Source organism: Acomys russatus, chromosome 13 (assembly GCF_903995435.1).
Source record: "Acomys russatus chromosome 13, mAcoRus1.1, whole genome shotgun sequence".
NCBI classification, from domain to species: domain Eukaryota; kingdom Metazoa; phylum Chordata; class Mammalia; order Rodentia; family Muridae; genus Acomys; species Acomys russatus.
The window spans coordinates 25404787-25430395 of NC_067149.1; the positions used below are offsets into that span (position 1 = coordinate 25404787).

Below are 25609 nucleotides of genomic sequence, written 5' to 3' on the forward strand. Positions count from 1 at the left end.
CTGTCAGTAGTGAGAGAACAGAAACACAGCTCCACACTGTCATCCTCGGCAGCCTGAGGAGTTCTCTTTTGGAGACCTGGACTCAGGTAAACCCAGGATTTGTGCCCTTGACACAGAGAAGGAGTTCAGCATGAGCTGGTATGAAACCGAGTTAGGTTTTATTAATGGCCTTTTATTGTATCCCTCACACCCCAGGGATAAAGACAAAGGGGTTCAGAAAGATAAGATATACCCACAAGCCAATGTGGCTTTCCAAGAGAGAATCGCCAATAAATGTCTTTGGTATTACCTAACATTGTTTTTTGGTGGCTTTAAAGTTACATGCCCAAAAGTTTCCATGAACCATTTTCCCCCCTTTTCTCTTTCCTTTTGACATGCGAGACTGTAGTCTGGCTGGCTCCAGAGAAGCTATGGATAAAATTATAATCTGATAAAGTAAAACCAGGAGCCACGAGGGTTATGATGAAGACACGATAGAAACCGGAAAGACAGTTTGGGCATAGTGACCCTGGCCAGAATTATTGCAAATGTCCTTGCTTCTGTCCTGGCCAGAGGCCATGAATGACAGACTGGGGCTCTAAGCTCCTACCTCTCTTCTCTTAAGTGAGCACCGCTGCCCAGACTCTGCATGAGGCTGTGCCTGTAACTCCAGCCCAGACACAGGTTCCTTCTGGTTTTCATGGTGGAAGTGTGCAAACCCATCAACCCATCTGCTAAATGACTTGGGAGAGGGTGTCTTTTGAATAGAAAACTACACAGTAGTTTTGGAGGCCACCAAGGATGGAAACCAGGGCTCTACTGAGGTCCCTTTAAGGGAAATCTATTTCTCCCTGTCAAAAGAATGGACACTGGGTAGAGACATAATGACATTAAGGGCTGATGCGTTTGGAGTTTACCTAGTGTCATGCTCAAAGGGCACGTTAGCTATGCTTCTCACAGTTCCTTGTCTTCCTATCCTGTCTCACCGTGGCTCCCCACAGTCAGTACCTTTGCGCAGGATTCCTGGTTGAGGGAGGTTGTTCAGTTCTATCAACAATTGTACCATGGTGGGGGGCAGAGGGAGGGGGAGAGGTGGGGTATGGTCTCTTTCACAGCTGTGGAAGGGTGGGCACCTCTTCCTGGGTGTTACCTTATTCCTTTGCCCTCCAGATTTATTATTTGCACCAAAAAGCATCCGCTATAAAACTTTCCTTTCCGGTACTCTGTTATTTGAATTGCAAAAACAAGGCAATCCCAGACCATAGCATCAGGTAAAAGGTAAATATGATAGGGTTACAAAGCGACTTCTGCCCAGAATTGATTTGCATAGAGATGCCTGACAGGACCAAGCAAAGATCAGAGGGGCTCCATCATGGACTCTCTTAGTCTTACAGGAAAGCAGAAGTCATGACACACTCATAAACTGGAGGAGGACACCCTCCGCTCTGCGTCCAGAAGCCCATCCATAAACACCGCTCAGAGCACCTCGTGTCAATTCCCTCCTTAAATGCTGTAGAATATTACCTGGGGTTTTGAAAAATGATACGTAGACGAAGATATTTTTCTGGGGCATTTACATTTTTCCATCATTGTGGAAGTGCTTCAACTGTGAATTAGAACTGGCTTTCCTTTTTCAGCCATTTCCCACCTGCCTTACCAGTGTGCAGGTTTTCAGGGACCGAGTGAGAATTTCTCCAGCCTCCTCACGGCTGGCTTTCAAATGCTAATCCTGGCCTTTGACTGCCTTGCCTTTGGTGGGTTCAACGTGGCCCTTGTCTGCTCTCCTTCTTGCCTGCCATCTGCCTTATTTACATGTCTATACCACTTTAACTTGGGGTTTGCTTCTGGGACCTGCATGAGTCACCTTTAACTCCATCTCCTATGGGCCAATTGTCTTCCAGTGGATGTTCATCAAACGGGCCTGATTTCACTGGCTAACAGTGCACCAGGCTCAGATCTCTGCCCAACACTGCGCACAATGTGAATTCATTTCAGGGCCCTTGCGATTTAGTTTGCAGATTTCTCAGAATGCTACGATTTCTTTTTTACCCACGCTGGTCCACGCTGATTGAATCACCCGATGTCACTGCAGCCATATCAATCTGGGTGACACCAGACGTGGAGTAAGACAATCCAGGTCCTGCACCCTCAGTTTCAGTCGGTATCTATTTCATGGTGCAGTTTGGCAATAACACCTCGAGATCCTTCAATCAGTAGGGTTTGGGGATTGCCCCAGTTCATAATCTGAACATACAAGCGGCCTCATGGGTCCTCCAGGTGGCTTAAAAACTGACCCCATACATAGATCCTGGGCTTTGCAGAAGGACTTCGGCAATCTCTTTGTCATGTGAAAAGCATGCCCAGCAGAATCCACTCCTCCATCCCACAGCCTCCTTATTAGTCAAGTCTTGGCCCAGCGGCTCATCCTCACTCCATCAGCAGGGACCAGCTAACACAACTGAGTTCGTTCAATCAACCCCATGCAGCAGAGGAGCTGGTGACAGCTCAGTCAGTCACATGTTTGCCTCACAAGCATGAAGGCCTCAATTTGATCTTGGGAACCCACATAAAAGCTGGGTGACACACTTGTAACCGCCACACAAGTAGATGGATGCCTGGGTCTCACTGACTAGCCAGACTTCCCTATTTATTGCACTCCAGGCTCAGTGGGATGTCTTGTCTCAAAAGTATGGGTGAGGGGTAGCAGAGGAACATTTGTAGTGCTGTCTGGCTTCCCCACACATGCACACATGAGCACACATATGCATATATATGCACATACGCATACAAACATGTATACGCACATACTAAGATACAACTGATTGGTGCAACTTCACACTGAAGGCACAGACTGGTGTCCTCTTCCCTAAAAGGAAGTTGTGTCCCCTGTCCAAGGGGATCCCCACACCACCATATCCATGTACCTTAAGAAAATGATCCCATGGTTAAAAAATGTGAGTGCAGTGTATATGACATCTTCCCGCTTACAAGTCAACATACAACTCATATGTCACAGGTGCTGAGAAGCCTGAGATGAGGTCTATATGTTTGCCAGGCCACCCACTGGTTAACACACCATCCTGTTGACACCCAGCGGAAGGTGCCTTGGCATAAGATGACTTGACCTCCCTCACAAACTGTTGCCAGGGCCTTGTCAATATCTACCAAGCCAGCACCCCCATAACACTCTAAATAAGAAACACTGGAGATATTTACACAGCTAGACTGTGCCCTAGACATTTTTGCTTGGCTAGGCCTGAGAAGAGGTCCTAAGGGCAGAACTGAAATGGTCTGCGGGTGCTGTGTCTCTAACAATAAATCCATGTGTGAGAGCATAATAATAGCATTTGTAGAACAGTGCTGTGAAGCAGCAACAAACAAGCATGGATTTCCTTTTAACCTCCTTTAATCCTTCCTGCCTAATATATAACATCACTAGTTTACAAGTAAGAAAAGCAAAGCTCCAGGGATACCCAGATGGTTAAGAACATGCCGATACTGTTCTTGGGAGAGGATCCTGGGTTCCCACACCTACAGTTCACAATCACTTGTAACTCCATCTCCAGTAGATCTGCTGCCCTCTTCTGGCCTCCACAGGCACTGCACTCACATGCACCACCTCCCTGCTCTCATATGCACATTGTCCTAGGTGTGTCAGCTGTCAACTTGACATGATCTGGGGCATCTGAGGGAGTCTAAAATGAGGAGTTTGCGCAGATTGGATTGGCCTTTAGCCTGAGCTGCAATAAGAAAGCTGGTTGAACATAAATCAGAATGAGCCATGGCTCATTGTCTCCTGCATGGTTCTTGTCTCTGAGTTTCTGTCAGAAGTTTCTGTCCCAATCAATCTCAGTGATGGATTGTGATCTAGAAGTATAAGCCAAATAAATCCTACCTTTCCCAAGTTGCTTTTGGTCATAATTTGATTTTTTTTTTAACCACAGTAAAAGAAATCAAACTAGAAAACACATGATTAAAAATATTTTTTTGTTTTTTATTGAAAGCTACATATGGTCAGACAGCCTTAGTCACAAAGTGTCTCAAGTCTTCTGAGAAGCTTGAGACCTTCTGACTTCTGTGTCCATGCTCCTAAAGATCATTACAGGGGGTGGGGAAACCTGCCTTGAAAGACCACTACCACGTCTTCCAACCCCCCAATCTTAGATACAAATAAAGCAAACACGTTGTAAGGGTTACTGTTCCTTGTCAACTTGATGGGATTTAGGACCACTAAAGAAACACATGTGCAGCTATGTGTTTCTCCAGAAAGGCTTAACTAAGGAGGGGCCTCTCTCCTGAATGTGGTGTAGTCACAAACTGAACAAAAAGGAGGAAGCAGTTGAGTATCTCTTCTTCCCAACAAGAGGCACAATGTGACCAACAGCCACCTCATGCTCCTGCTTTCCCTACTGTGCTGAAGTGTGTCCTCAAACTGTCACCAAAGAGAGACTCTTCCTTCCTCCTTCCCTCCCTCCCTACTCCTCCCTCCTACCCTCCCTTTCTTCCTACCTTCCTCCTTCCCTCCCTCTCTCCCTCCCTTTCTTCCTTCCTCCTTCCCTCCCTCTCTCCTTTTCTTCCTCTCTCCCTCCCTTTCTTCCTTCCTTCTTCCCTCCCTCCCTTCCTTTCTTCCTTTGCTGTTTCTGGGTATTTTGTCACAGCAATGAAACAAATGACTAACAAGCACTTGAAGGGACCAGTACTGGATCATACCCGTGTGGACTCAATCTTAGCCTTGTGCCACCTACACTAAACAACTTTCCTTAATGTTCTGTCATTCTTAGGTTTCTTTCTGTCGGTGAAGTCATCCACTTAGAGTTCTATTGAAATAAAATAATAGCAGTGAGGCCCAGGAGAAAGAATTTAGCTTCTAACTGGGACTGAAGTCTTACCATGACGCTGTATACAGGCTTTCCAAAGAGCTCAGATCCCAGCCAAACTCCCAGGTTCTCCAGAATCCCAGCCCCCTACCCCACCCCTCCCCACTGACCCCAACAGCTCCTGTCACTAGAATTACCTTTCAGAGAATAAAGCACTTGCCCCTTCACAAGATAAGGAGATATTACCCAGCATGCAGCTGTTGGCAGTCACAAAGGCAACCCCCTACCCTCATTTCCCGCCCCCCCTCCCGTATATTCCCAGTCATTCTGAAAGCTGTTCCCAGTGTTCTCACTTGAGGAATGACACTCCCCCCATAATGGGAATCTAGCCTACAGAGCCTCACAGCCTTTACAGGCCACAGAGGCCATTTGGAAGGGCTTGTCTGCCACCTCGTGGCCACTAGGTACACCTGCCCACAGTGAGTAAGAACAAACCGAACAAATGCTCCATTCAGCTGCTTTTTTGATGTGCCTAGAGAGAGGTGGCCTTGAGGAAGGTCGGCATGCTTTGTGGTTAGTGGTGACTTTTCAGACAGAGTCTCAGGTAACTTAGATTGGCCTCAAACTTCAGTAGCTGAAGCTGACTGTAAACTTCTGAACCTCTTCCTACAACTTGTGAATGCTGGAGTTGTAGGTGTGCATCCACACATGAGACGAACCCTTTACCAACTGAGGACCATCCCTAGCCCCTGGGATGTTGTTTTAAATGACTGGTTCCCCTCCGGGACAACTGCGATGGTTCACTCGTTACCATGCCTGGATTTGGAATAATCACGGGAACACACCTGTGGCTGTGGCTGTGCTGGTGTTTCTAGGGAGGCTTAGCTGAGCTATGAAGACCAATCCTGAAGCTGTGTGGCGCCATTCCACGCAGTGGGGCCCTGAACTGAGTAGAGGGAAGGAAGCAGGCGGAGCACCAGTCCTCACCAGTGTCTGCTTCCTGCCTGGTGACACCAAGTAACAGCTGCTGCAGATGCCTGCTGCCGCAACTCCCAGCCACGCTGGACTGTATCCTGGAACTCTGGGCCAAAATAAATCTTTGCTTCTTTCCTTCCTTAAGAAGCCTTTGTAGGGCATTTTGACAAAGGCATGAGAAAAGTGGCAGCGAGTGTGGCAGTCACACCTGAGCTGACATTTTTCTGTTTTCTCTGTATTGTCTATACTTCAAAGAAAACGACTTGGTGGTTGTACGAAACCTTAGGACTCACCCCCCCAACCCCCTGGGTGCTCTATGTACCCCACTAATGCTCCCCTCCCTCTCTCTTTACCTACATTACAAGCAAGCATCCATAGTTAAACCCCTTCGCAAAGAAACGCTCGCGTCCAGCTCTCTGTCGCTGGCTGAGTGGCTTTGGGTACATTTCTTACCCTCTCTACTCTCTGTTTAAATGTATGGAAGAATGATCTTTTTGGTTTTAGGAAGATTTTAAGAATGAGGAATGAACCAATAATACTCAACAGAACCCAAGTATGCCCCCCAACACACACACACACACACACACACACACACACACACACACAAAGTAATAGTTCAGCCTCTAGAATTAGAACTTCCCTTATGTTAACAATCCGCAGCTTGAAGCTCATGGGGCTATCTATACGTGGTTTTTCTTTTAACAAATGAAATCAGCATGTAATGAAAATGAAATCCGCACGTAATGCAAACTCTAAAATCAAACTTCCAGTTGTCAGGAAGCTGGTAGGAAAATGGAGCCAACCCACACAGTGGCAGCCGGAAGCTGTGCCGTGTGCCTTACCTTCTCTCCGCCCGCAGGCTCTCGGCCTCAAGCTTGTAGGGAAGGCTGAATCGCAGCAGCATGTTCTCCTGATAACTGCCCCATCTGGAGGGAATTGCCCCGGTCAGGGTTCACCTATTCTCCACCTCTATGGCCCCAGTGTGGATGGTGGCACCTCCTGTCTCCATTGGGACTTCTCCGGAAGCTCTTATGCCCCACAGTGCCCCTTAAAGACCTTCTACTTAACTCCAGGTGCCATCTTCCCCCGCGCCTGCGCAGACGCTGGCCTTTATTGGGCTCCAAGCTACCTCACCTGTGCTGAGCAGGAGAATCCTCCCATAATAAACCATCAGCTTGCAACCCTTCGTCCCAGAGTCTGTTATCCAGAGAGCGAGGCCTCAGATATCTGCTACCTGCTCTCCGTATACCAGCAAATTACCCTGTGCTTTGTGTGGATCCTTTCAGTGATCTATGCCTCATCAGAATGAGAAGGCAAGAGCCTTGCCCTATACATGGCCTTATCCTTTAAATAACTTCTGAGTCTGCTCTAGCACACCAGCTACCCTGGCTGGTCCTCAAACTCAACACACAGGCTTCTGCCTCGGGACACTGTCAGATCATCTACCAGCCTCCATCCCTCACCATCTTCTTGTCTTCCACACTCCCTGTTATCCCCTCAGTGAGAACCCTGTACTTAAAACATGCGCATCTCCATCTCCATTTAAGTCCAGTCTCGACACCCCTTTCTCACTTTGGCTTTCTCCACAACAGTAGCAGGGTCTGGAACACTGTGTTTTTTTCTATGTCAGTATAGAAATGCCCATCTTCTCTACCTAAGCTGCCTTCCCGGAGACTGTAGGATTAAGTGGTACAGGGCTGGAGAGATGGCTCAGTGGTTAAGAGCACTGGCTGCTCTTCTAAGAGGTCTTGGGTTCAATTCCCAGCAACCACATGGTGGCTCACAACCATCTATACTGGGTTCTGATGCCCTCTTCTGGCATGTAGGTGTACATGCAGATAGAGCACTCATACGTAAAATAAATAAATCTTTAAGGAAAAAAAAAAGAGTAACTGGTACATAGTAAGGTTTACGCAGGACTACATTTGTGGAAGCATCAGATAAAACAACTGCTAACTAATTGTAAAGTATAATTTTTGATTACGCAGAATCCTTCATCAGTGAGCTAATTATTATTTTAATCACGTGCAAGCTACCAGATTTTTTTTTTTTAAAGCAAGCTTGTGACATTCAGACATAGAAAACCCTGAAGATGCTTGGATATTTAAATGAAATATAGAAAGCTTTATTCCAAAGTCATGCCCAAAATGTACAGTGAAATACATCTCCTTACAGACTTAATAAAAAAGGCCAGTTCTACATTTTAATTTTTACAACAATTTGAAGATCTACTCCCACAAAACGTCTGATGAAAGATAATCCCATTAATTAAATTTTTAAAGGACTTTCTTCTTTATGTAAGGTATATTCTCTCTAAATGCAAAATATTCAAATATAGTCTTAGTATGAAATTGTTCTCTGTTGCTGGAATCCTTGGCAGTTAGTGGAAACGTAGGCCCTCGTGCTGCTTGAAATGAGGTAAGAGGATGAAAACTCGATCCATTTTCCAGAAGCAGTCTTCAGATGTGTCCCCTCAAGGACCGGGCTCCGTGGTCCTTCCTTTCCTGTGGAACACCTCTCTGTTCCCTGCTTACTTAGCATTCTGCACAAAGAAAGGCTGCAGCCCTGCCATTTAACAGTTCCTAGCATGACAATTCTTTCCAAACAGTTTTAACCATCAAGCAGAAGTCTCGCCTATGGCAGGTCACTATTTCCTTTAAAGATATTTTAATAAATAAAGTCTCTTAAAAAGCCCTGAAAAAAAAGGCAGCCAACTTCCGAGGAGGAGCAGTGACCAATGTTTTGTTCTGTCAGTCACTTCTCTAAAACTTAAAAAAATAAAATCCTTGGCTGCGATTTGCTAAGTCCACTGTAAAAGTTAAAAGTAACTCCTAAATGAGATGCCCCAAATGTTAATACGACACAAATGTTAATATGACACAAACAGTACAGCACTGTTCTACTGTACAGACACGAGACACTGTACAGTAAAACAAACCCACAGTTGCTGACTGCTGAACTGGATGCTCCACAGTAAGAAGGAAAACCATTTAAGGAGAAGCCTGCTGCTCCAGCACCCCTTTAATCAGTGCCACTTTCCCAGGGCTTTTTGTTTTGATTGGGTGATTCACAGCTCTACTGTGCTTTTCACAGCCTTACTTTTTAAATTTTTTTTTAACTAGGGAAAGCGTCTCCTCATGTGGCTACTCCGCAGTTATTACAAAGACAGGAGTTGCCTTCCTCCAGCCAGATGTGGATGCACGCCGCTGCGTGTGCTCACAAATGCTTGCCTGACAGAAGCTACGACTTCACGCCAAGTCCACATGAATGCTCTCTGTGGCAGAGGAGTCCGTGCAGGCAGTACTGCAGAATGCTCAGACGGGTTCTCATCAATGCGGCCATTACATTTTGGGAGAACATGGTTGAAATGAGACATGTGAACACAGACTAATACAGCGGCCATGTTTTGTCAGGTTCTTGATGCACATAATGTGGAGCTGACAAAACCCTGGTCTGTAACACATTCCTGGAGCTTGATCCTGAGAACCACAGAGTTATCTGCATGTGTGTGTGTGTGTGTGTGTGTGTGCATGCGTGCGTGCGTGCGTGCGTGTGTGTGTGTGTGTTGCTAGGGACTGCATCCAGAGCTCCATACACTCAAGGCCAGCATGCTAAACTGAGCCTTGTCCCCCAAGCCTTACAACCGTAGCTATGAACAGACAATGGCAAATACAAAAGCAGCTCTGAGTTTACCCAAGTATATAAACAACAAGGTTGGACATTCTGGAATTGCGGTCACATTATAGTTAACAAATGCACCTATGAATTCTAAAGCCACCGAAGCTGACAACTTTGGTATCTCAACAGGAAAGCGCTACTGCACCAATGGGCACCTGCCCAACTTTGAACTACAAAAGTAACTTTTTTCAGTGCAAAAGACAAAAAACAAAACAAAACAAAACCCAAAAACTATCGCTATTGATTAATAGCAATGGCACAATAAACATGGAAAATACTTAAAGACAAAATATCCTCAAAGTGTGTTTTCATATAGAAAGCGTAATTTTGTTGCCAGGTATGGTGGTGCATACCTGTCATCTGAGCACTCATGAGGCTGAGGCAAGAGGACCACGAGTTCAAGGCCAGCCTGAGCTATATTCAAAAGTAAAAAGTCTTGTTTCTTCTTACAGTAGTAGGGTATGACGGGTTGTTTTGCTCCTCTGGGTGTGCGTCCGGATGTGAAAGTGCTTAACACCCTCTTGTAAACAACATTCCTACAGTTCATCATGTCTCTTCTTAAGTGGCCACTGTGGGTGTTGCAGTACATGCTCTGCAGCCTGAAGGACAAGGTGCATGAATTCTTCCACATCGAAGGAGTAGTTGGTAAACTTCGGGTGTTCCCCCAGAGTCGGATGGTGCCCCTGCAGAAATAAACCAGAGCAAAATCCCAAAGTCACTGAGGGCGTGTCTTTCCTATAGACATGAAATCATTTTACTTTGGCTAAGACAACTATTTTAACTTCTACCGTACAATGGAGGCTGGCATAGTTTCAGCTCTGTCTACCATCTGTTCTCAGCCACAGATAGTCTGCCAAGGAAATGCACAAGCAAACCCAGACAATATGTAGACAACTGTGGCTGTTCCCAATAAAACTTTATTTACAAAAACAATTGGTGGGCCAGATTTGTATCATCAGAGCTCCAGTTTGCTGATGGCTTCTATACATAATCTGATGTAAGCTGTTTTAACAAGGTTGAAGCTTTCTCCAATTTGCAAACATAAACTACACTTGAGTATTTGAGAGAAGAACAGTGTGTCTTTGAGGTTCAGCAATGGCTTGTATTTTAATAGCTGGACTCCAAACCATTTGACTGAATATTACTTTATCTTTTGTTTGTTTGTTTGTGTGTTTGTTTTTCGAGACAGGGTTTCTCTGTGTAGCCTTGGCTGTCCTGGACTCACTTTGTAGAACAGGCTGGCCTCGAACTCACAGCAATCCACCTGGCATGTTACCTTATCTTGAGGAAACACTTTGCTGGCCTTCCGCCAGGTGATGTAGTGGATGCCTCTGAGCCTGGCCAGGTCTAAGTAACAACGCTCATCTTCACAGTTGTACCTAAGGATACAAGAATGTCACGACATGAGGCTTTTGTCCAGAGGGTTGTCCAGTGTGTAACATTCTAGGGGGAAAAAATCCATCTCCCAAATATGGTCTTACTAAAGGTTTTGTAAATAGCAAAGAAGAGAGATAGAACTTTACAAACTGTTCTCAGGGCTATGGGATGTAGCTCTGTGGTAGTGCCGACCTAGCGTGCAAAAGGGCCCAGGTAAGAGAGCACAGCAAAGACAATTTTAAAGTAATACTGTCAGAATCTTGCCTTAATTTCTAATGAATAGAGGAAGATCAAGAAGTTGTTACTGCCCTATGCCCTACTGCCTATGAATTGGAGTTTACCCTGTAAGACCGTATCTTTACATGTATAAAAAATGGAGTTAGGGAGGTAACACATTCAAGGTTAAGCAGCTGGCTATGAAGGTAACAAAAATCCCACCTCAGGTCTGACGGGCTCCAGTATCGCACCTACATTCTCCCCCCTCCCTTTCTTCTTTCTTCCATCCTCCCCTCTCTCCCTCTATGACAAACGAATTAAGACAGGGTTCACAATTACCTTCTACCTCCCTAACAGCTTGAGAGTGTTGGGCGGAGCATTGGAGGTTTGTAACAACCACTCATTCCTTCTCCTTATGGATTCAGCCTTCTCCCTGTCTCTGCCCCATCCATATATGCTGGGTAGGCAGTCTTGGAGATAGTGCCTCTGCTCTGCCTGCCCTCCCCACCTTGCTCTCTTTCAGCAGAGCAATCATCCTGATTGCAGGGAGGGAGGCACTCCCAGTTGAGATGGAAACAGTAAAGAACCCTGAGCAGGGAAACCACAGGATCACACCCTGTGAATGGCACTGAGGCTATGAGGATGGGAGGGAGGCTCCCACATTGAGAGCATCAGCAGACCTGTTGGCTCCAGGCTGCTCCAGACACCACATGATGCAGCTTGATGGTAGTGTATTAGGCCATCGAATGCCCAGATTGGAACGCTTAGCTCAGAACCTGGCTCATAAGCTCTCTGTGAAACGCTGCCCCTCATACTCACAGCTCGAACACAGCAGCCCAGTCTGGAAGGAACAGCAAATGGGTCAGGCCAGCTCCGTGGATGCCAATAAATATGTCCGTGTTGTGTGTGATCCTTAGCTGATCTAAAAACCCGAGTTCCCTGCAACGCCAGGATGACACAAGAAAGGTGAAACAAAGGGCGAGTTAGTTTGTGATCATAGTGACAGTATTTAGACATGTGTGTCACATACCATATCTGTGCTGTTATGACAACTTCATGTGCACTTTAATAACTTAATTCATTTTTTGATAACGTACCATGTTCTCTAAATACAAACTTGTATTTGTTTTTCAAGGGAACATTAGTAATAAAACCACGACACGTGGTATCAACATAATTATGAAAATAGATATAATCCAAATAAAAGGCACAAATACTATCAAGCTAAGATCCTAGCAGGAAGCCCACTCTCCTCAATTCCTGGAAAAGGGAACTGAGCAAGTGCTAAAGAAATATTAGGGTACCCCAAGCTGAAAACCACTTCCCTTAAGTAATGAAAGAGCTTTTAAAAACAATGTGCTGGAGAGATGGCCCAGTAGTTCAGAGCACTGGCTGCTCTTCCAGAGAGTCTGAGTTCAATTCTCTACAACCCTCCATAACTTCAGGGTCGGAGGACTCAAAACTCCCTCCAGGCCCCCTCAGTCATAGCATACAGGAAGTGCATCTACGGCAGGTACCCCTCTGGGTGCGTGCGTGCGTGCGTGCGTGCGTGTGTGCGTGCGTGTGTTTAATATAGAACGAACCCTATCAACAGTCATACATTTAGATTGTGATCACAGGTAGGTGATGGATAGAAGGAAAACTATTTTTTTCCTTTGTGTCTTTTCTCTTGAGCTTTCTTTGTGAATTTTTTAATTAGACTTATTCATTTTATTTTACCTACTTGTTTGGCCTGCATGTATGTGCACCATGTGTGTGTTTGGTGCCCCCTAGAGGTCAGAAAAGGCCACTGGTGCCTTTGGAACCGAAGCAAACGTCTGGCTCAGTACAATGTGTGTGCTGGGAACCAAGCCTGGCTTCTCTGCAAGAGCAGCAAGTGCTCTTAACTACTGACTGACCATATCTCCAGCCCGTTTTGATTTTTCTTATACTCTTATATTTTTCTTCTACACAGAGCATATACTGCCATTACAGTGTGACTATTCCCAAGCCAACAGGAACCACCTAGACAGCAGTGAAAGGCACATTCTCTTTCTAAGGCTTTTGGTTCAGCCAGCATTTAAAAATAAGTATGAATTTTTATAGGTTGTTAGGTTTTGTTTTGTTTTTTAATTCATGCCTTTGAAGTTGAAACTCATTATCTAACAAGATAAATTAGGCCATATATGTGTGTGTGTGTGTGTGTGTGTGTGTGTATAAGTGTGTACATATATACATTTGCATATGTGGATATATGTATGTATATATGTGTGTTCATGTTAAAATTTATTATCAGCTGATCACTTTTAAAACTTCAGAAATTTCAAACAAAAATCTGGATTCATTATTTCTCAAAAAATAAAATAAAATAAAACTATACCTCAGAAAGCTCAACAGCCCCCAGAACTTGAGGCCCTTGCCACCCCCATTTTGTTTAATGACAGTGTCTGAGTGTCACCTCTTAGTCTACAAGGGCCAAGCATTCCCAATGCAAAAAACCACTATGTGGCCACCAGTGAGTGGCTCAGTCTAGACATGAGAGCCGCTGCCACCCAGTCCCTGGCTTACCTGTACTTGTAATCCACCACCCGGACTTCAAATGTGGACACTGTTTTCAGTGCGTTTACCAGCTGAAAAAAAAAAAAAAGAACACATAAAATTATTCTTCCTTCCTTTCTGCTTCTCTTTATGAATCCTAAAGTTTGTGTTTTAAATTAAAATTTGGTGTGTGTGTGTGTGTGTGTGTGTGTGTGTGTGTGTGTGTGTGTGTTGCTGACATTCCTCTATAAATCAGGGAAGCAAGACTCAAAAGGGGAAATGGCCTGCCTAAACACATATAACAAGTAAGAGGCTGAACTTGGACCCGAACCTTTGTCTTCTGACTACAGGTCCAGGGCTTGGCCTGGTTTCCCATTACCACCTCTCTTGGTAGAGGCTTTTGGAGCATATTGGTAAGCTGCAACCATGGGAGTCCTGTATGGCTCCTCTCTTCTCAGGTGGATGGTGGCTACAACCGGGCCACCCCCAGGGGAAGCAGACCTCTTAATGCCTCTTTACAAATAGAAAAAAAATGGAATTTCTTGAAGAAATTTCCCATGTGTCAGAGTACATTCACCTGTGTTCGTGCACACAGAAGCGAGAGGACTTCAGGTGTCTGTCTCTGTCACTTTCTACTTCCTCGTATTTAATTGTATTTAATTTGTGGCGTGTGTGTGTGTGTGTATGTGTGTGTGTGTGTGTGTGTTGTACATGTCACTGTGGCTGTGTGAACGTGTACCTGAAAATGTGCACATGTTTGGAGGCCCAAGGTCAATACCAGGTATCTTTCCTTCGTGGTTCTTCACCTCTATTCTCTGAGACAGATTCTCTCCCTGAACCAGAATCCCACCAGTTTAATTAGACTGTTTGGTCAGTGAGCTTTGGGATCCACCTGCCTCCGCTGCCCACGACACCTCCCAGTCTCCATGTGGAGAATGTTACCATACTTGACTTTTGTATGTGGGCTCCAGGGAGCCAGACTCAGGTCCTCATGCCTGCCCTGCAGGTACTTTGTAGACTGAGACATTTTTCCTAGTCCCTTCTCCTCTGTAATATTCTGAGACAGGCTCTATCACTGAACCCAAAGCTTGCCATTTTGGCTAGGCTGGCTGTCAAGTGAACTCCTGGGATCTGAATGTCGCTGTTCCCCAATATTGCAGTTATAGGCACATGCGGCCATTCACGACTGCCTTTTATGTCACCACTGGGGGTTTGAACTCATGTCCTCTTGTTTTCATAGCAAGCCCTCTTACCCACTGAGCCACTCTCCAACCCCTATGCCTGGGTCTGGTATGTGGGTTCTGAGGATCAAACTCAGGTCCTCTTGCTTATAAAGCAAGCACTTTACTCACTGAGCCATTTCCCCAACTCCTACAGTTTCTTAATTTTTTTGCAGATAAAAATTTGTATGTATTGCATATCGTTCATGCTTATTATTTTAGACCTTGTTTGAATTCTAATGCGAACCCTGTCTCTTGAATTCATCACCCTATTTCCTTATCATTTCAGAGAAAGTAGGTGCTTTGAGGATGCTCCAGACACTGTGCTGAGATGGCTCTGTCCATCCATTGTCTCATTCAAACAAATCACTAGGACATTGGGCCCCATCCTTTGAAAATACTGAAGTTTTGGTAGAAAAAAAAATTCTATTTCTATGTAATTTCTAAAATCATTTTTGGCTCTTATTCTGGCAGACGACAGAAGGTAACAGAGCACAAGTAACACGGTGTCAAAGCTGCACCATGATTCTGCAAGTCCTTTGCATCTCTGTAGCCTGACACTGGAATGGTTTCCATCTCTACTAGGCAGTGCTACAAAACAAGAGTACCATTAATGGTTAGAGAAAGCATTGATCTGGGCTGGAGGTATTAGCAGTGGTAGGCTTGTTTCAATCCCTGGCACAGAAAGACAGGGAGAGAGGGAGAGTGGGAGGAAGGGAGGGAGAGAGGGAGAGAGGGAAGGAGGAAGGGATGAAGGGAGAAAGGGAGGGAGGGAGGGGGAGAGGGAACCAAATCTTCTGGCCATGCAATCTCTGTTCTTAAGCAGTGTATCCTAATCGAATTGTTGAATGCAGTCTAACTACTGAATCCATTTTGTCCACATGTATGAACAACTACACAACATACGTGCAGTCACAAGATGGAAGTTTCCCTCTAAAAACAGCCACCTTTGCCCCCCAGGAGAGAACTAATTAGGTAGCATGACTCTTCGTCATTTAATGAGGTGGATTCACATCAAAGGAATCTCATGTGTCCGAGAGTCCTGGAGTGTGCCCTTTTCTGATTTCCAACCACACATAATTATCTCCACAAACCTTGCCTCAGGGCACATTTGCAGTAACTGTCTTTCAGCCAGACCACCTGGGAGCTGGGCTGTATTCCTAGCACTCATGAGGCAGCAAGACTGTGAGTTCATGACCAGCCAGGCCTACATAGTGAGTTCAAGGTAAGCCTGGGCTGTACACACACCTGAGTATTATTCTCTGTTCACTAACAAAGTACAGTCAAGTCCTGTTGTCCCTGTCACACATAGCCTTTGGGACCCATATTCTGACTTTTTTTTTTTTTTTTTTTGAGACAGGGTTTCTCTGTGTAGCCTTGACTGTCCTGGACTCACTTTGTAGACCAGGCTGGCCTTGAACTAACAGTGATCTGCCTGCCTCTGCCACCCAAGTACTGGGATTAAAGGCATGCACCACCACCGCCCGGCCCATATTCTGTCTTGAAGGAAGAGCAGAATGCTGAGTTCTCTTGGCCTTGCCACTAGGAGCTGACTCACTGATCTCACCTCAAAGGAACAGTATTTGTGCAGTCTGCCCATAGGTTCTCAAAGTCTCAGGCCTGCACCGTAGCAGGTGCTAGCACTGGACCTTTCCCTGAACTTCCTTCCCACTGGCTTGATGCTGTCTCCTGACCTGCCCCGTTCTGATGGCCTGGGCTCAGAGGGTACACTCAAGCTCTTCTTGGATCTCTCTGCTGTGACAGAGGACAGCAGTGAAGAACAGTCCCAGGTCCAGGCTCCCTTGATTATCTATCTGCCTAGTATGAAGCTGGATGCAACGCATAACCTTATGCTGCTGGGTACATAAGAAATGAAGCAGATGCCTAGGAGCAGTTTCTCAGACACGCAGCCAGTCAAGTGGATGGAAGCTCTTTCAGTTGTATGTGTTGCTGGGTGCTACAGCAATACCAAATAACACCACTCATCTCTCAGAAGGCATGCTTGCATGTTGATACCCGTTTGCCTGGAGGGAGAATTTCCAGCCTCCTGTTGCAGTCCAGACAAGACTCATACTTTTGTTTGGCTTTGGTTTTGCCCGTATTCTACCTAGAGCTGGTGCAGCTAAATATTTACAACAGAGCAGATCTGAACGGGGTGGGAGCTTGGAGAAGCTAAAAGCCGGTAGCTGCAACAGGCACGGATCATTATGTGTCTCTAGGAAACCAATAGTTTCAAATAAAGACTTCTAATGCAATTTGAAAAAAAAAAAAAAAAACACAGCACACTGGCCATGGAAGGGAGAGTCATTATGATAATATGCAAAGTTTGTATCAAAACACTAACCTCATTTTGGTTCAGTATTTTCCGGTATTCTGTGCTGCGTGCAAGAATGGTAACTCGAACTTTCCCATCCTGTGGTCAAAAAAAAAAAAAAAAAAGAACCCAGAGAAGTGAAACACACTAAGGATGTACTTACATAATGGTGAATATTAGCCATTATTTCAGGAAATAAAAACATACCTACTTTACAAGAAAATACATATATACCAATGGAATATTACTCAACTATACAAAAGGACAAAATATGTTATTTACTGCCGCATGGAGGGAAACAGAAGGCATTACGTTAATGTAAGTCAGGCACAATGCCAGCCGGTGTCTGCTTCCCCCTGAGGGAGCCTGGCTCTTGCCCACCAAACTGGACTGGAGAGAGGGAAGCTTGGCCAGGCGCTGGTGAGTGCAGTGCAGGCAGGTGAGAGGGCAAAATGAACTCACCCGAGAACAGCTTCAGAGAATTGGTTCAGTTTATTGGTGTGGTATATTTATGCCCCTGGGGAGGTGGGCAGGGTGTCTGGGGCAAGGTTTGTGTGGCCCTGTACCAGTGGCCAGGGCTGAGGTGTTGCCCTGAGTATGCTTCATCTGCATTAAGGCAGGGACACACAGACACGCACATATACATGCATGCACGAACATACATGCATGTGCAAGTGCACACACACACATGCACACACACGAGGGGCATGGCAGAGAGGGCATGAAAGTCAAATAAGGAATGAAGCCTGATAACTGTCAGGGTAATCAATTCTTACAAGGGTTGGTGGTGGAGGAGCTAGCTTTATGGTGCCAGGTCGGGAGAGCGGAGGCAGCCAGCTCCTGCAGTCCTTGTGTTTGAAGCTCCCTCAATCCTTCCTACACTACCCTGAACCCTCATGGTCCCACAGCACAGAAAGACACATACTGCACATTCTCCCTCAGAGACAGAAGCTAATGGAGCTGATCTCATAGATGTAAACAGCAGAATACTGGAGAATTGCCAGAAAAGTAGAGAATAGACTACAGCAGTGGTTCCCAGCCTTCCTAACGCTGTGACCCCATAACACAGTTCCTCACATTGTGGTGACCCCCAGCCACAAAATTATTTTCACTGCTACTTCATAACTGTAATTTTGCTACTGTTATGAATCATAATGTAAATATCTGTGTTTTCCAACTATCTTAAACAACTTCTATGAGAAGGTTGTTTAGCCCCCAAAGGGGTCACAACCCACAGGCTGAGAACCAAAGGACTAGTACATAGTGGACACTGGGAAGGATGGCGGGAAGGAAACGAACGGGGTGGTTACTAGATACAGGAGGATCGAGGTCTGCTGTCAGTATCACCGTAGCCTTAGCAGGCTTGACGGTAATGTACTGTCTATTTTCAAAAAGCTAGGAGGAAAGATTTGAAATGTTCCCACAACAAAGACATGATTGACACCTGAGGTAACACAAGTGCTTTAATAATTACACGGTGTCATGTGTCAAAATATAACCCTGCGCCCTAACATTTGCACAGTTACTATATGCTGAATACATAGACTTTATCCATGGAAGACAAAATCTGTTCATTACACTAATACTTGGTTGCTGGTTGGTAGGGTAGATTGTTTTTAGCAGGGATTATATGGGAGAAGGTAGGGAGATGCGGGCAAAAAAAAAAAATAGACAAAGGACAAGGAGAACAAAGCATATTCTTCCAGGACTCGTTAGCTTATCTTCAGTGGCTACTGACTCCTGAATTCCGAGGACTCTAGATCTGTCAGCATTATCGTAGCAAACGCTGCCTCCTGCTTATGTGTTTTTCTACTAAGGGCATTGATGAGAGTGGACTAATCAAGCCTACCTCAGAACTCATAGCGCAGCCATTACCTTGGGTCCCTGTTGAGTGATGTTCAGCCTATGCAGCACATGCTGGGAGAAGGCCCTGAATAACCCGGTATTCTGACAGCCAGAGATCTAAAAATGAAAATACCAGTTCATGTTACAGTGAGCACACCGGCACCAGGGATTTCAGATGACGACCTCAAGAAACAGAAATGTCGTCTTAGATGCTTACCAGAGGCGTGTTATAGAACAGTCCGTACCGCATGCGAGGCAGCAAGGAAAACACAGCTTCTTTAAAGCACACCTAAGAAGGAAGACAGCTTAGAAGACAGCACAGTAAGGGGCACACCCTTCACAGGACAGATAACACAGTAAAATGTGCGTCCTTTATGCCAAAACAGCAGTCCTTGTTTTAGAAAGTAAATTCCAGCTCCTCTCCATCTTGTACTAAAGTAGTCCTGCCAGCAAACTATTTCAAAAAGAATAAGATTCATATTTTTGCCAAGTTTATAGAAATAAGGTTTATTTACAAGAATTCTAGCTACCAAAAACAAAACAAGGCAACCCTAAGAAGTCAGAAATCAATGGTAACATCCAAGAGAAACTCAAATTAAGTATTTACTGTATGAGTTAGTAACTGACAGTCATTTAAAGACATTTCAGTAGGTTTCCGGTACCTTTTTGGAATCATAGGTTTTCAAATGTATGACATCATAATCAGTAAATGCTTTCCAGGTATCGGAGAACAGGTCACCATATCCATAAGAGCTCTGAAGGTGGAAACAAGTTAGTGTCACAAGGAGATGCTTAAGACGACACATACACATGACACCATTTGTACATGCAATAATGTGCTCACTGAGCCCAGTCCATATGACACCATTTGTACATGCAATAATGTGCTCACTGAGCCCAGTCCATCAGGGTAAGTAGATTGCACTTGGAAAGAAATCTCAAAGAAAGAAAACGGCTTGGAAGCTTAAACAGTAAATGAGTATTCTTCTCCGTTGAGTAATGAATAATGTGGCAATACCCTATTAGGATTAATAATGCCACTAGTAATATCACATTATACAACATGTGATGCTAATACTATCCCAGGCATTCTTCTAAGTACTATAGATGATGACTTCATCAAACAACCCTGCAACTCTAACGAGCTAGCTGATGCGCTTATGCTTATTTTATACATGAGGAAACTGTATATGAATTCAAATAATTTGGAGTCACAGGGCTGGGGTCAAGCCTGTTCTGTGGTCTCGAACTTCCCTCATATACTCCATGACAGCTGATTCTCAATTGGGAACCTGCCGTCCTAGTGTGTTATCAAACACAGCTCCTCCTTGGAAGGGTAAGGTTAATTATGAGCTCTAGCAAGTAATGGGAGAGGCTCATTCCATGTTTAATGGTGTGACTTAGACTGAAGAATTCAGCCCAGAGACAGAAGAAGCACACGTCACAGGCATATATTCAAAGTCTGCAATTACTTGTCCATTATGTTAGGTCTCTGTATGAGTACAGAATTATCATCATTATTTTTTTAGATTTTCAAGGTTTTAGGCTTCTCTTACTGTAGACATTTCTGAGGTATGGAGAACTACTAAGTATGGTGAACACAGAAAAGCTTTGCTTCATTGTCTCTCCAGCAATAATCCAGTAAAGACTTTCAACATCTTCACAATGAAACTGTCCTGGTCTGCTCAATAATAAGTAAAGAACAATTAAAAGAAGTAATTTTAGACAATTTTAGACAATAACGTGCCTCTCAAAGGAAATTTGACTAACAAAATAAAGTGATTCTGGCTGAACTTGTGAATTATTTGACAATAGCCACTTCTAGAAACTTCATCTCTTCAGCCTCCAAATTCAAATTATCCATCAGTGCAAGAAGGGGAATCCTCACACCTCACACTGAAGAATACTTAGGTATTCCACAAAGTGACAAAAAAAATATCCTCCTGTGCAGGTGGATATGAACACCCCCAGAGCCACAGACACATGAACACCACTTGGACTTTGTCTCCAGAAGTAATGAAGGTAAGGTTTGAAGAGGACAGGACACGGTCAACCCTCTGGATCTGAGGGTTTGCTCACGCTGGTAGAAAATATTCAGAAAAGTAATTGTGTCTTTATTAAATGTATGCAGACTGTTTTTCTTCCACACTATAGTTAGTGGCTCTCTGCAAGTGCCAGGGATGTGAATAACCTAGCGGTGATTTCAGAGCATCTAGCAGGGTGTGCATGGCCACGTGTGCTCCTGTACCTCTTAACAGAGACAACACCTAGGGATGTGGGTGTCTATGGTGGATCTTGGCAGTAACCCCTTACAGACATAGGGAGAACACTGCACATAGAAAAGATGTTGATAGCATCCAGTACATAGCTCAGAGCCAGAAACAAATGAAAAAATGTGAGGTGAGTAGAGAGGAACACATGCAGGAATTCCATCAAATGGAAAAATGCTGCCACCACTCAAAAAGGACATGGAAAGATGCCCTTGTAATCTGAGAGCATATTTTACATAATGATATAAATAAATCTTTATACAAATGATATGCATAGAGATCTTTATGCACATATTGATAAAACTTTGTATAAGGATTTATTACCATTTATTCAGATAAAAAGTCTCAAATGGACTTACACATATGCTAACTGCCTTCACTCTTGGGGGACAAGGCAACCGGAGAGGGAAGAGACTTAAAGGAAAAAGAACTTCACACACATCTGCATTGTGTGACCTCATCATAGTCAGGTATTATCTTTATAACTAACAAGTAATTAACAATGATGTTGCAAATCGTCAACACCAGGAAAGAGGTGGCCTTCTATGCTATAGGAGGCTGGTGGCTTTGTCCAGGCCCTGTGAACCTCAAGGTGACAGTCAACAACACTGAGCTCTGTGAGGTAACATCTTAAAGGCCTGGGTCTGGATGCTGCAGTATTACTGTTCATTAACTTAAGTTCTCGACCTTCCTAATTTTAATATGATTCCTCGTATCGTGGTGCCTACCAACCATAAAATTATTTTTGTTGCTACTGTTATGAATCGCAACACAACTGTCTGTGTTTTCTGGTGCTCTTAGGCTACCCCTGTGAAAGGGTCCTCCAACCCCCAAGGGGTTGTCAACCTGCAGGTTGACAACCACTGACTTAAGGCTTTGCCAACAACAATTCAATTGTGGATGGTATCATCTCCAGACTGGCTTGTATGCACTGGATTCTGGAGCGACTGGACAGAGCTGCTCATTATAAAGAGCTTCACTGGGAAGTTAACAAGTACATCTCTGATCAAGAGGAAAAGTTTATAAGGGAGGAGCTAGAGAGGACCAGCAAAGGACAGGGCTAAGAGCGGAGTAGCCAACCACACTGCTCAGCTACACGCATGCCACCTCTCCATAGCAGAATGACAGTCAGACTCCCTGAGCAGCATGTGTCTGGTTGGCAGGGATCTTTATGGTAACGGTGTACCCTGTTCCTCCTCAGCAGGCACACGGCACAGGCAGGGCATATAGAAGCCAGCTCACTTTAACTCAGTCCACTTAGGGAAGATGCAAACAGGCAAGAAAAGGCTTCTAGAAGTGTTTGCTAAGTCTCTCCCTCTGCCTCACAAGTTTGTCAGAGGAAGTGCCTTCTGAGCCCAGGGCTGGAATCCTCCAACCCTCCCCGTGTCACCTTAGAACACTCACCTGTTTTCTGTCTGTAAAATACACTAATAAAAATCCTGATCCAAGCCGGGTGTGGTGGCACGCGCCTTTAATCCCAGCACTCAGGAGGCAGAGGCAGGCGGATCGCTGTGAGTTCAAGGCCAGCCTGGTCTACAAAGGGAGCCCAGGATACAGAGAACCCTGTTTCGAAAAACCAAAAAAAAAAAAAAAATCCTGATCCAAATTTCCCACTGTGAGGATGTGATTATAGTCAGGGGTTTTTGTTGTTGTTGTTGTTGTTAGCTTTGCAGAATTGCTGAGAGATGTTTTGCTGGGAACTGTAACCCACTTAAGCAAAAAGAAGGAAACAGAAGGACACTGTCCCCTTTGCTCACAGAAACACTGCCAAGAAATGAAACTGACGTGACAGTAAAGCTGGACTCAAGACGGAAATGGATGCGCATGTAGAGCCAGAGATAAAGCAAGCAAGGGCATGCCAAGAAGGCAGAACCAGTTTTCCAAGGACTTTAAATCATGCCAGAGTTCCGAGAGGCAGCTATGGTGACAACCGTTCGCAGCACTACACTGTGAGCCTACTGTCTACGATGAAGGGTCTGCGAATGCTTTCTTCTTGTCTATAGAACTGCTTATGAATTAGCTAGTACACTCTGCTCTCTGAAAAATGCAGATGGTGCCTGCTGTTTCCAGACAACGTTGCTTCTAATTGAGATACACATGTAAGATTCACCCTCGATAGTGAGCTTAAAACACAGGTCTCTTAACATGAAGCTTGCTGTGGCTGGAAGCTGCTATTAAGCAAAAGATAGGGGCTGGGGTGTAGCTCCGTGGTGGGGTGCTTGCTTTTGCTTAGCATGCAAGAGGCTCTGGGGGGCAGTAAATTCAAAAGGGTAAAGTAAACAAAAGCTTTACCACCTCGAGTCACAGAGGCCTCCAGAGTCTTGGGCTGACACTGGGACTCTATGCCCAAAGGGAGGAAATCCTCTACTTATAAAGTTCAAAGCACATAGGAGCACACTTGTCTATGGGATGTGATGTGGCTCAGTTGGTAGAGTGTTTGCTTAGCATGCACAAAGTCCTAGGTTCAATCCCCAGCACCATACTTGTAATCAGAACAATCTAGAATGGATGCAAGAGGAGCAGAGGGTCATCCTCGGCTACATAGTCAATTCAAGGTCAGCCTGGGCTACCTGAGACACTACGTTAAATGAGGTCAAAACCAAAGCAAGACAATGACAACAAAGGATCACACATTTGCATCCATATGTACCAGCCAGTGTGCCTATGTATATGTCAGGGGATCCATTTGAACACATCTACACATGTGTGAGTGTGTGTATGGTTAGGCATATATTTAAACATGCATCTTAGAAAGGTCTGCCTCACAAGGTGACAGGCACACAGTGGAAGAGCAAGAGAGAGCTGGCACAAAGGGGTCAAGCGGGTGTTTACTTACGGTGTCCCACATCACGACGTACACATCTGTGCTGAAAGAGTTGTTAACATGCTGAGTGATGTAGAGATTCAGGAAATCGCAGAAGTGGTGGTACATGTTAACACCTGGGGTTGGGGGAGAGAGAGCATGTGACACAAGAGAAGACACACAACTGAACACCTGTTTGTATTCCACTCTACCTGCGTTCGTTGGGTTCTTAGTTAAATTTGCGAGGAAACACGCTTTTCCTAAGTGTGGGCTAGCCACAGGTACTCATCAACTTGAAGTAATGAGCTAAAAAATCTTTTGCACTTCTAAAATTGGCTATTTTGAAATCAGGAATGCACTTGTTTTCTCCTGCACATCAACCCAATAGACAGCATTAAATTCCCAGGAAGGAAAAGCCACATAGTCTACTTAGAGCAGTAGGGGGCGCTATCCAGCCATGATGACTCATTTCTTCTGATTATTCATTTTGTTTGCTGGTTTGTTCTTTTAAATCAAACAAACGACACTTGTACCCAGAAGAATTGGCAATCATCACAATCATCACAACTACTAACATTGTGCTAGCTTTCAATTCTTATCTCTTTTTGCCCTGTTTAATCACTACTTTTAAAGTTTTCTGTGTATGGGTGTCTTGCCAGAAAGTATGTGTATGTACCACATGCATGCCTGGTACCTTTGAAGGCCAGAAGAGGGCACTGGATCTCCTGGAACTGGAGTGACATCAGGAGCTGTCATGTGGGTAGGAGGAATCGAACCCAGATCCTCTGGAGGTACGGCCAGTGCCCTTAATGGTTGAGCTATTTCTCTAGTCCCTGATTACACAGTTCTTGAGGAAATACTGATCAACTGTTATAAAAAAGAGGCAAGTGGGGCCGGGAGATGTTGGCGCACACCTTTAATCCTAGCACTCAGGAGGCAGAGGCAGGCGGATCTCTGTGAGTTCGAGGCCAGCCTGGTCTACACAGCAAGTCTAGGATAGCCAAGGCTACACAGAGAAACCCTGTCTCGAAAAATAAATAAATAAATAAATAAATAAATAAATAAATAAAAGAGGCAAGTGTAGTTGGGCATGGTGGTGCACACCTTTAATCACAGCACTCAGGGAGGAAGATGGATGTGAGTTCAAGGCCAGCCTGGTCTACAAAGCGAGTTCAGGACAGCCAAGGCTACACAGAGAAACCCTGTCTTGAAAAACCAACCCAAATCAACCAACCAAAAAATTACAAATAAAACAGGTAAGTGTTTCATGTTCTAATTAACAGAGCATAAACACTGGTGTTGGAAGAACCGGGCTAAAATCTTGCTTGGTGGCTCATGAGCAGCATCCCTAGATAAGTTAAGTGTCTGGGCTTTAGCTTTGTTACCAGAGATGGGGATGGTTGCAGTGCAGTGTGAGCTTTGTTAGGATAAAGTTAGAGAGGATGGCATCTCACATGCCTGGCACACAGTGAGACCTTCATGAAGACGGGCAGGAGCTTAGCAGGACAGTGTACAGCAGCCATAGCCATCACTATTTTTAATTCCCATGCCAGGCATTAGAAAGACACAGCAACCACCAGCACCCAGCCTAATGACCT

At 44.8% G+C, this 25609-nt stretch overlaps 1 protein-coding gene across 1 annotated transcript in view; it reads right to left on the minus strand.

Moving 5' to 3' along the window:
• Positions 1-9789: 9789 nt before the first annotated feature.
• Positions 9790-25609, minus strand: part of Eogt (EGF domain specific O-linked N-acetylglucosamine transferase) — a 31591-nt gene continuing 15771 nt past the window's right edge. The window contains exons 9-17 of the mRNA XM_051154955.1: positions 24045-24148; positions 19601-19693; positions 19156-19227; positions 18969-19055; positions 17124-17192; positions 13590-13651; positions 11862-11981; positions 10726-10828; positions 9790-10132 (exon numbers count right to left, since the gene is read on the minus strand). Of these exons, the coding sequence (XP_051010912.1) occupies positions 9986-10132; positions 10726-10828; positions 11862-11981; positions 13590-13651; positions 17124-17192; positions 18969-19055; positions 19156-19227; positions 19601-19693; positions 24045-24148 (857 nt within the window). The 3' untranslated portion in view covers positions 9790-9985. The remainder of the gene's footprint in view (positions 10133-10725; positions 10829-11861; positions 11982-13589; positions 13652-17123; positions 17193-18968; positions 19056-19155; positions 19228-19600; positions 19694-24044; positions 24149-25609) is intronic.